General features: G+C 39.9%; 1 protein-coding gene across 1 annotated transcript in view; it reads right to left on the bottom strand.

Annotated features, from left to right (window-relative positions):
- The window catches only part of TENM3 (teneurin transmembrane protein 3), a 588,433-nt gene that overhangs the window by 449,614 nt on the left and 126,613 nt on the right, over positions 1-12,206 (bottom strand). The window contains exon 2 of the mRNA XM_010835814.1: positions 3,636-3,942. Within this exon, the coding sequence (XP_010834116.1) occupies positions 3,636-3,867 (232 nt within the window). The 5' untranslated portion in view covers positions 3,868-3,942. The remainder of the gene's footprint in view (positions 1-3,635; positions 3,943-12,206) is intronic.

The following is a 12,206-nucleotide window of genomic DNA, read 5'->3' as shown; positions in this document are numbered from 1 at the left end:
GGGAGACAAAAAGAGATCTGTGTAAGATCCAGTCAAATTACACTTCACTGTAAAAAGGAAGCCATCCTCAGCTTTACAGTATCTAAATAGAACATATAACTTAAAATAGTCACCTACCAGTCAGTAAAGCCATAAAAATGATTAAAACCAAGTTTGAGAATTGACCATAAAATTGGTTGATAAAAATAAGGAAATTGTATTTCTGTTTTTTTTTAATAGTTGATTAAAATTACTGTATTTCTAGATTTGATTTTTCTATGTAATCGAATTAATGGGTTGTTGTTGTCTCGTTGCTAAGTCATATCTGACTCTTTGTGACCCCAAAGGCTGTAGCCTGCCAGGCTCCTCTGTCCATGGATTTCCCAGGATGTGAATGGAGTGAGTTGCCATTTCCTTCTCCAGGGGGTCTTCCCAACCCAAGGATCTAACCTGCGTCTCCTGCATTGGCAAGACGAATTCTTTACCACTGAGCCTCCGGGGGTAGGGGTGGGTTCTCTCTTTATCCCTTCCTCCAGCTGAAGGCACATTTTCTCATGTCATTCAAAGAAGTGGGTCTGGACTGACAAGGTGTTTTAGAACTCCACGGACAAGCTCAATTAGCATAATTCTTTGGAAGGGATTCAATGATCTTTGGCTACTATTAATATTTTTAATCTTTCATTTTTATTATGTGTATGATGTCAAGAGCTGTGGCAGGAAGCACATTTTGTCAATTAAATAATTAATCCCACAGCATAATAGTCAGGGAGGAAAAACTGACATTTGTCAGGTTCAAAGAAAATGAAGGCTGGGGAGGAGGTTTCATTACTCTTGCTCGGGAAACATAATCTGAGAGCAGATTTGACTTGTTCCCTTCCTCACCTACTGCTCCTGCTATAAGCATTCCCTGTATCAAACCACAGGGAAGAAAAAGCATTTGCAATAGTTCTCTCCCCGACCCCATCCTCATCCACCCAATCACAAAATCACGTTAGTTTTATTTTTTACATATGTCTTCAGTCTCCTCCTTTCAGTACCATCAAAGCTGGCTAAAATTGACTGCACAAAACTGCAGGGCAAGGATGACACTAAATTGCCTGCTTTCTGCTTTAGCAAACGCACAGAGGTTAGAAGCCTGAGCACTGGAGGTAGATGGCCCCGGGTTCAAGTCCCCGTGGGGCCCTCACTGACCATGGGATCTCAGGCCTCCAGGCTTGACTGTCTCAACTTGCGAAAGGATCCTCCTCTCGGGCCCCACCTCCCAAGGGGCTGGGAGACTTCAGTGATGGTGCACACACCTCCCAGCACATAGACGGCAGCGAGGTAAGGAGTCAGCACGCCTTGGCTGTAAATAGCGGTGCGTTCCATTTATGTTTTTAATATGATCTGATTTGTGAACATGTCGAGTGCGCTGTAGCACCAGCACACGCTGCACTTTCGCTTTTCCTTTCCCTTCTGCTCTTCACCCTCCTCGCACTATTCCCCTCAGTCTCTCCTGACAGGAGGCCTCTGTCAGCGGCCCGGCTCTCTGTCTCTTTCCTCCGGCCCCTTCCCGCTCTAGTCCTTGGCTGGCAAGGAGCCGGGTAATAGGACTGCCTGGTCCCCTAAGTCTAAGGTTCCAGGGTTTCCACAGATGGTCTCGCCATGTCATCAACAACAGTCTGCACTGGATTAACGCTGCCTGGGAGGTGAAAATTTCAGCTCGCTATTTTTAACCTGTTAAGCATCCTTTTCTGTGCCAAAACTAAACGGCTGCTTGGGGTGGGGATGTGTTTCCTGGGTGCATCATGCCACATTTGCAGCTTTTTTCTCTAATAGTATTCCACAAGGTATTTTTTTCCCCAATAGGTCACTACACAGTTATTTTCGTTATAAAAGGCAAGACTTCATCAGGCTCCCATTACCTGCATGTCTACAGTACCTCCTATTTTTGTAATTGGTGAAAAATATACCCTGATAATCTACAGTAGCTGTATAGACAACATGAAACAAAAAATCGGGTTTAGAATGATCGCCCATTGGACAACAGGGGCTTCCCTGGTGGCTCAGAGGTTAAAGCGTCTGGCTCCAATGCGGGAGACCTGGATTCGATCCTTGGATCGGGAAGATCCCCTGGAGAGGGAAATAGTAACCCACTCCAGTATTCTTGCCTGGAGAATCCCTGGAGAAGCCTGGTAGGCTACAATCCACGGGGTCGCAAAGAGTCGGACACGACTGAGTGACTTCACTTTCACTTTTCCTTGGACAACAAGCTCAAGACCTTCAATTTAGCAAGAGTACCTATCTCAAATATGTGTTCCATATTTCCTCTAAAAACTGGATTAAAACTGTTAAACAATTTTGTCCTCTTTCATGCAATTTGATACATGTAATTAGTAAGGCAGGTGGGGGAAGGAAAAAATTTAGGCAGTAAGTGGGGGGGAAAAATCTCCCTTTGGTAAATCAGATAAGTCGTCTTGACATAAACTGGTTTTAGGTGAGGGAACGCTATTTCAATCTAGTTAGGATGGCTCTTTTCACAATGCAGAGAAGGAAAAAAACGTGCAAAATTTTTCAAATTTTTGAATGATTTATTGCATTATTACTTTTTTTGAAATTTGTTCCTGCTCAGGATCAAACTGAGTCACATTTTCTGTAAGGTGACTAGAAAAGAATGAATATATTCTTTATTTTGAAGTTTATTTTTCCTCATTTCTTGATGCAATTTGCTAAGCAAGGCTAAGCTATGGGTAAGTGTACAATGCAGGAGCAAGGAGATTTTATTAGTAGTGATGTTGCACATATCTCAAGACTATGTTAGAAGAAACAGAATGTCTCTATGTACACTTCCCAGGCTCAGATGGTAAAGAATCTGCCTGCAATGCAGGAGACCCGGGTTTGTTCCATAGGTCAGGAAGATTTCCCTGTTCGGAAATGGCAGCCCACTCCAGTATTCTTGCCTGGAGAATTCCATGGACAGAGGACCCTGGTGGGCTACAGTTCATGGGGTCACACAGAGTCAGACACGACTGAGCAACTAACACTTATGCTAACTTTAAAGAAGCTACTGTCTTTAATGGGTGGATATCAGAAGGGCTAGGATTGTGAGGTCAAGTTACAGCAGTCACTGCTTCACTGGTTGAACATGCAGGCAGAAAACAAGAGTGTAAAAATGTTCCACAAATAAATGTGAATGATCAAACCATAACAGATTATATTATGGGAAACTAGGATGTTTTAACCTTAATGACCTAGATTGCCTTTGAGTGACAAAATGGAACTCTTCTGAAGCAGGTTCTCCTATAAACACTCAGAAGCAGCTGGGCTGGATGGATCAGGAGATGATCCAGAGGAAGAATAAAGATGGGTTTCCTCACCGACAGTTCTGTTCTCCTTACACCAATTCTAACTAGAAAAACACTGTCTGTGAGCATCTTCCTGAGCCTGGGAGGTGCCCAGATAGTTTATGTTCCAACACTCTGACTGTGTGCAGGAAGGACTTGTGTCTGGGTGGCTTTCCACCTCTAACGTGGAAGACTCTGGGATCACCTAACATCTCAAAGTCTGAATCAGATGCTAGAACATCAATCTAAGAAAATAATCATGGCATCCTGACACTAGCAAGTTAGCGCGAACTAAGCGTGCCCGCCGTTTCACTTGGACAAGGACCTACCTACCTTGTCTGGAGAACTCATCCGCTTCTCTGTGAACCAAATCCTTTACTCTGTTTCCGTAAAGCAGCCGTGAGGAATCGTGATCAAAGGCTTTCAGGGTTTCGCTGGAGCTGTAAGACTTCTGCGTGGGAACCCGGCACTCCTCGTTGTCTGCCGAGGAGTTCGTATAGCGCCGCTCCTTCTCCCGGCGGTTCTTGGTCAGCGAGCAGTAGGGCCGCCGTTCCTTCACATCCATACTTCATTCCTTCCGGGGGCACATCAGTCCTGGCTGTGGCCGGGTTGGCTCAGGGGTCCATCCTCAGTGGTCTGCCTGTGGAGATAAAAGGTGGCATGATGTCAGCATCAGTTCAGTCACTCAGTCGTATCCGACTCTTTGCGACCCCATGGACTGCAGCACACCAGGCTTCCCTGTCCATCACCAACTCCCAGAGCTTACACAAACTCATGTCCATTGAGTTGGTGATGCCATCCAACCATCTCATCCTCTGTCAGCATTATGTTCATCTAAAACCCGATGGCCTCCTTAACCTGGAGAATGGTGGGAGGGAAGGGTGTTATTGCATATGGTGGAAACTCACTTTCCCCCAGAAATGAACACTGGTGAAATCAGTTTAAGGTGTCCTGTCTCATCAGGAAGTGAGGCGTACTTTCTGGTAATGAGTGTTATGAGTCCCTGTTGAAGCTACTACATCGAATCTTCACCTTAATGATGATCTAGTTGCTAAGTCATATCTGACTCTTCTGACCCCATGGATAGCAGCCCACCAGGCTCCTCTGTCCGTGGGATTCTCCAGGCAAGATTACTGGAGTGGGTTGCCATTTCCTTCTCCATCACCTTAATACACACACACACACAAAATAAGCTCAAGGTCAAATCTTGATCCAGAAGCTAGCTAAGAACTGGCCTCAATGTTTTCTAAATTTTCCACAATGGAAAAGTTTTCTCCTGCCGCATTTTCTTTATTCACGAAAAAATTTTCTTTAAAAAAAAATACTACTTTTATTTCTTTAATCTTTTTTTTAAAGAACAAGAGAAAATTGGGAGCTTCTTAGAAGTGAAACTTTGTTAAGTGCACCGAACATTTATTTTATTTTATTTTATAGACATTTCCTTCAGAGGGCACAGGTATCATGTGTTAAGGACCTACATGTCTTGACTGGTGGCAAAAGTGGATCTTTCTCTCCTATTCCTCTCCTTCAAAAGCATTTCCTCTTGAGAAAATGCATTGAAGCAGCACTATCTTGATATTTAAGGCAATTTGAGTAGCTAATTTGATGGGGTAGTTTCTTGCAAGAGCCAGTAGCAAGAATGAGTCAGAAGAAGCAAGGTGAATGAATAGTGTTTCTTTGCCTACCTACTCTTTTTCTTGAATTTCCTGACAGGCGTTAAGGTGGGCAGAAAAGCCTCTGTCCCTGAAGATGCGAGCCCAGGAAAGGGAGAGTGGCCCAGGGCTGATCCACATTTTAATTGGTCCTCCTTTGTCTTTATTCTTTCTCATTTTGTCTCTCCTTTTAATCTGAAGGTCCCCAAAGGCCTTGTCTTCAGCTCTCAGGCCTTTCCCTACCCCCACTCCTTTCCTAAACTCACTTTTTACTTGACTAATTCCATAATCAACTTGAAACAGTTGAGTCCCAGTGGCCCCTGGTCTTTCTCTGGGGTTCCACGTCCTTAGTGCTGGGACTCATATATAGCTACTTTCTTCCACTTATAAAGCCCTTCTCCCAAGCAGTCTCTCCCTGTCTCTTCAACCTCAGCCGCCAGGATGTACATTACCCTGCTCTTTCTTGTGCTTCCAACATGGAGTCTCATAGCTAACTCTGATTCACTGACAGTGGCTCAGCTGACATCTGTGCCGACTGTCAACAAGTCTCAATTCTTTCTGAGCAAAATTACAGCTCCTAATACTTTTCACTTTCTCACTTCTGCCTTCTATCCAGTGATGAGGAGATGGGGAAAACTCTAAGCTGGAATGACCCCAGAGTTCCAGAGCCTCTGCGTGAAAAATTTGGATATTCCTCCTGCCATCTCTCCAACTTAACAAAATCCCACCCTCCCATACTGACAGCTATTCCACATGGAGTTTCATTTGTCTCTGCTATGATTTGAGCTGGGCACTTAAAAGGAGTTGCTAATATTTTAGCTTAGTTGTTGAAATGTATCTTGAAATCCCTACCTTTGTCTTCTTTTTGATGAATCCTATTTTAAAAAGATGAATTTTTTCACTGACCCCTTCTGATTTAAAAAGATGAATGTTTTTCACTGACCCCTGCTGATTCATTACTCCATTTTTCTCTTTACCAATCCTTCCAATAGCTTTTAATAGAAATTGGATTTCCCTTAATGTAGCTTTCCTTTCTATTTAAGACAATAAATAATTTCAAGGTATGGTGACAGGAGTATTTTTATACAATAGGAATAAAACAGGAACCCACCAACTCACTCTTGTTATTCCAACAAACAACAGTTACTTTAGATAAATATTTATTGAATGACTAATATGCTGAGAACATACCACTGAATCAAACAACATCCCTGCCCTCAGGGAACACATGCATAGTGAGGGAAACAAATACATTTTTTTTGTAATGCAGTGAATAAATATCCCTGAGTTAAAGGAAAATCTTGTTTCCAAAACAGTCTTGCTCTCTTTGGAGGAAAGGTTTATGTAGACTCTTATAATTGTACGATCATCAAAAAGCATTTCACTGACCAAAAATATTGTAATTTAAGCATCTTTGGTAATAGAATTTGGGGATTTGAGGTCATCATAAAGGTTCCATCTGTCACCGTAAATTGACAGCTTTTTAAAAATAAGTATCGCCATATATAGGACTTCCCGCATGGTGCAGTGCTAAAGAATCTGCCTGCCAATGCAGGAGATGCAGGTTTGATCCTGGGGTTAGGAAGATCTCCTGGAGTAGGAAATGACAACCCACTCCAATATTCTTGCTGGAGAATTCCATGAACAGAGGAAATCTGGTGGGCTACAGTCCATGGGGTCACAAAAGGTAAGCACAACTGAGTGACTGAGCATGTATACACACTGCTATTTATACAAATATATATGCATTTTTATACTTTAAAAATAAACTGACTAATGCCAGGGAAAACTAGTTTCTTTCTCTGCTGCAGTTTTGTTTCAATTAGTTAGACGAGGCATTGGAAAACTAGTCCCTTGACCAAATCTGACCCATGACCTGTTTTTGTAAATAAAGTTTTACTAGAACGCAGCACATATGTCTGTTTATGTATTCTCCTGGACTGTGTTCCTGCTGAAAAGACATAATTGAGTGATTGCAACAGAGACTGTAGTGAATTAAATTGCACTTCCCCCAAAATATATGCTCAAGTCCTAGCCCCTGGTACCTGTGAATGTGACCTTATCTAGAAATATAGTCTTTGTATTAATAGTTATAATAGAGTTAGAATGAGATCATGCTAAATTCGCATGGGCTCCAACTTCAATGACTGGTTTCTTTATACAGAGAGAAGAGGGGCGTTTGGATACAAAGAATTACAAACAAACGAGAAAGGAGGCCAGGTGAGGATGGAGGCAGAGATTGAAATAAGCCTAGTGATGCCAAGGGCTGCCAGCAACCAGCAGAAGCCAGACAGATGCATGGAACAGATTCTCCCTAGAATCTCAGAGGGAGCATGGCTCTTCTAACACCTCAATTCCATACTTCTTGCCTCTAGAGTCAAAAGAATGGATTTCTGTTGGTTTAAGACACCAAATTTGCGATATTTTGTTACTGGAACCCTAGGAAACTAACACAGAGATCTGATGACCCCATAAAGTCTAAAGTATTTGCTGTCTGGCCCTTTTAGAGAAAAATTGCCAATGTTTAAGTTAGACCATACATGTTTCCATTCTATCTTTTTCTTTGTCCCTTTGGATCTTTGAATGTAAAAGTATTTTCTTTACTATATAGTTTATGATACAATTTTTTTTTCAGTCTCCCAAATCAGATAAATCAAAAATTGGTAAGTTCTTCAAAGTAGTAATTTGAACATTTATCAACAGTGGCAAAGATGCATCCTTGTAGCGATGCTACCCGTGTTATAAATCAATTCTAATTAAACATTAATAAATTAGTACTAGATAATTTTAGGTATTCTTGAGTTCTATAGAATATCTCTAGCATTAAATATCTGACTTTTCTCTATTTGTGAAGCAATTTTAGAGTGCCATGGAAAATCAAGATAGAGTATTCAAATACACATCAAAGACAAAGACATTTTGAGCTTAGGGATTCCAAGCAATAAAAAATCCTTAGCATCTCACTTTCCAGTGTTGCAAATGGCTCAGACTCTTCAAGGATTTAATTTACACTGTAACGTTTGCAACAACTGATAGGCTTCTGATGGAAGTCAGTGAGTTCAATATAACTTCAAAAGGCAGTTTTCTGCATTATCTCCAGCACTCAAAGCTGAAGATGAGAAGGTTAAAAAAATGCCGCTGCTTAAGTGGCGCTAAATTGTTAAAGCACTTTGATGGCAATTGCACAGTCCTACCCAAGGAAGAGGGTCGCTGTGCGCATAGTCAGCATAAAGAGGTTAATGAACAGGACCTTTGCTTCATCAGTGGGTGGGAGCTTTGAAAAGGTAGGAAAACTATTAGAGAGAAAGGGGACCAAAATTTTTTGGTTGAACTGGCTATATACTGGCAAGTATATGACAATATCAAACTGATCTGGTTAATTTTCATGAGTGCCTTGAAAAACCACTCAGTTACTACACATAGCACTGCTCGGAAAAACACAGCTGGCCTTAAGCAAATATCATTACTTGGCTATTTGTTTTTCCTCAGTATCTTGCAAAGTATTTGAAAGATTCAATCAATGGGCAGGTAGTCCTGATTTAGGGACTCTAGGTATCAAATCTTCCATTTTAGATACATTATTTCAACATTATTTGAAACTTGGCCACAGAACTCAGGACATTATCACATTGTATCATTATGTGTTCCTAACTCCAAAGAAATATTGTAAAATTGTATCTTTAGGAAGTAATCTGATTGTAACTGGACTTCCTATATTTTTGAAACCCTTGCTGCCAATGATTAGAATCTCTCAGGCTGCTGACAAAATCATGTGTGCATCTAAAATTCTGTAAGCTTATATGTTGATACAGCAACTGAAATAGAAACAAATGTCCAAACCCAAAGGATTAAGCAACCTTTTGGTCAAACTCACTCTTGCTCCCATTGTTATTTATTATCTGTAAGGATTACAAATTCCTGAATATTTCCCTGAATATCTTCTGCATAGACTGGCTCCTCACTTAATAATAGTTTGGAGAAGCTCCCCCAAAGGGATGAGCAGATTTTAGAGAAATGCTCATTTACTCCAGCACATTTGAGGTTAATGATACAAATTAAATTATTTGTACACAATACCAAGAAGATTTTGCCTTTTATTATTCATGACTCATATTTCCCCTAATAAGCTAGTATTTATGATTTATTACCAGTTATCTTAATCCAACAGTAAATACAACTTTGCATACCACAAGAACTTCAAAATGTTTCCTTTACTGAATAACTAGATTACTGTTAATTGAACACAAGATGAAATCAATGGATATTGTTCAATTCAGAGGAAATTTTGCTTCCTGAGACAAATTTATAAATCAAAGAATTGGAATAATTAAGTACAAAAATAAAATCATGCTACGGTGATTTTTAAAATAATGCTAGATTCAAGTACAACTAAAATGTGAGCTTACAGTTTCAAATAGAAGAACACAAGTGAATCTCATGTTTGAGACACAAATTAAAACAGAAACCAAACTGAAAAATATAGGGAATGGAGAGTGTATCGTGAGTAACAAAAGTGGTGCTTACTGAGAAGATACAGAAATAAATATAGTGCATAATTAGTGGTTGACAAGATTAGAAACAAGAAAAGTCGCTTTCTTGACACAAGACAGGAGAGAAAGAGAATATTTGATAGTGATAATAAATAAGAAGTCAATTTCTACTTCCAGCCAACATGGAGTAACTAGAACTAGATTTACCCTCCTGTCTAAAACAGCAACAGGGGCTACTCTTGCAGTCTAGTGGTTAAGACTCCATGCTCCCAAAGCAAGGGGCCTAGGTTCATCCCCTGATGGGAGAACTAAGATCCTACATGCCACAACATAAAATAGCATGGCCTAAACATAAAATAGCAACAACAATAAAGTAGACAAAATACATGAAACAAAGCTTTCAAAATACGGACATGAAGAAGTGAAGGATGGTGAATTTTGAGAAAGGGAGACAAATAGGTGAGCCCTTGATTACCCTTGCTCACTGCCTTGAAAGAGTTTCTAGGCTGTAGCACAGGAAGGAGGTGCCCAGGAAGAGCTTAGCTGACTTCCTAAGCTACAGAGACAGTGCTGAGGCACTTCTGTAGTGGTGCAGCAGTTAAGACTGTGCTTCCAGTGCAGGGGCCCAGTTCCATTCCCAGGTGGGAAACTGAGATCCCATATGCAGCAAGGTGTGGCCAAAACGAGAGTGAGACAGAAAGCGAGAGCTGAAATTTGGTAGAACAGATGGTAAGAATTTGCAGGACAAAGTATTGAAGAAAAGGAGTTGCATGGGAAAAAAAGTCTGTAGAGGGTCCTTCTTGAGAATTCAGCAGAGTACTGACCAGCACATGCATGTGAAGGGACCACTGGAGGCCAGGGAAGGAATGATTTGGAAGGGCTGTAGCAGAGTTGCTCAACCTTGGCATTACTGACATTTTAGATGGAAAAATTCTTTTTTGTTGGGGGCTATCCTAGGTTGTTTAGCAGCATTCCTAGCCTCTGTCCACTAAATATCAGTAGCAACCCTAGCTATGACAATAAAAAAAGTCCTCAGACATTACCAAATGTCTCCCTGGGGCAAACTGCTCCTCTAAAGGACCACTGAATTATAGGGAACAGTACTCAGAGCTCCAACAGGGCCAAGAATAGTGTATAGTTTTGCCAGACTAGAAAAAGCTCATAATTTATTAGGCAATGTACTCACAAAAAAGTCTTGCTCAGTTGTGGGGAATAATTAGCACTAGACTAAACATAGTTCTGGTCTCAGTAAAAAAAATTCTTAAAAGCAAGACCAGAAAGGATCAAAGTGTTTCCAAGCAGCTTAACTGTCCCATAACAAAGCTTAAGAATATTAAAGGAATAGAAAAATAACCCACACTCAACAAAGTAAAAATTCACAACGTCTGTCATTCGATCAAAGAGTACCTGGCATGCAAAGGAAAGGGAAAATAATGAGGAGAAAAATCAAGCAATTGAAACCGACCCAGAAATGACATAGGTGTTAGAATGAAAAGACAAGGACATGAAAACAGTTATTAGAACTGTATTCCATATGTTCAAAAAATTATATGGAGACACAAAGATAAAAAAAAAAAAAAACCAAATCAAACCTCTAGAGGTGGAGCTACCATGTCTGAGGTGCAACATACACTGGATAAGATGGATAGCAGATTAGATATTGTGGAAGAAAAGATTAATGAACTAAAGTTATAGTAATAGAAACTATATGAAACGAAGCACTGAGAAAGAGTAAAAAAAAATAAGTAATCCTCAGTAAGATGGGAGACTACTTCAAAAGGCCAATGTATCAGTAGATGTAATTGGAATCCATGAAGGAGGGGAGAGGAAAAAACAGAAAAAATCCTGAAGAAATAGCAATCCAACAATTCCCAAACTTGGCAAATGCTATAAAAACCCACAGATCCCCAGAAACTCAATGAAGCCCAAGCACAAGAAAAAAAACATATGCCAACACATTTGATTAAAATTTTTAAAACTCAATAATAAGAAATAAGTCTGAAAGCAGACACAGGAAAAAGGCACATTCAATGCAGAGTTTCCCACTGGAAATAATGTAAGCAAGAAGACATTAGAGAAATATTTTAAAGTACTGAAAAGGAAAAAACAAAAAACAAAAAACCTGTCATTGTAGAATTCTATAAGCCATGAAAATCTCTCTTAAAAATGAAGGCAGAATAACTACTTTTTCAGGCATATTAAAGTTAATCACTAGTAAGACTCTCATTACAAGAAATATAATGGAAATCCTCCAGGCAGAAAGTGACATCAGACAGAAATATAGATTTACAAAAGGAATAAATAGCCCTTGGAAAGGTAGTTATATGGTTAAATACATAAGATATTTTCTTATTAAATCTCTTTAAAAAAATAGATGACTAAACAAAAATCATAAAGTATTATGGATTTTATAACATGTGTAAGTCAAATTTATTGCAATAGTAGCACAGAGGAAGGAGTGAATAAACAGGAGTATAATATTGCAAGTTTTTTATACTATACATGAAGCAACATAATCCAACCTCAAGGTAGGCTGTTATACTCAAGATGTATTCTTTAAACCCCAATGTAACCACTAAACAAAACTGAGAACCATAGCCAATAAGTTAACAAAAGAAATAATGGAATCGTAAGAAAGGGAAGCATTCTTTACAAAGAAAGAAGAGGAACAGGGAACACTTGGGGCAAATGGAATACAAGTAGCAAGATGATAGACGTAAACCTAACTAAGCCAATAATCACATTAGATGTCAGTGATCTAA

Source organism: Bison bison, unplaced genomic scaffold, assembly GCF_000754665.1.
Source record: "Bison bison bison isolate TAMUID 2011002044 unplaced genomic scaffold, Bison_UMD1.0 scf7180017864050, whole genome shotgun sequence".
NCBI classification, from domain to species: Eukaryota; Metazoa; Chordata; class Mammalia; order Artiodactyla; family Bovidae; genus Bison; species Bison bison.
The sequence above is the reverse complement of the archived record's forward strand: the minus strand, read 5'-3'. Positions and strand labels throughout refer to the sequence as shown.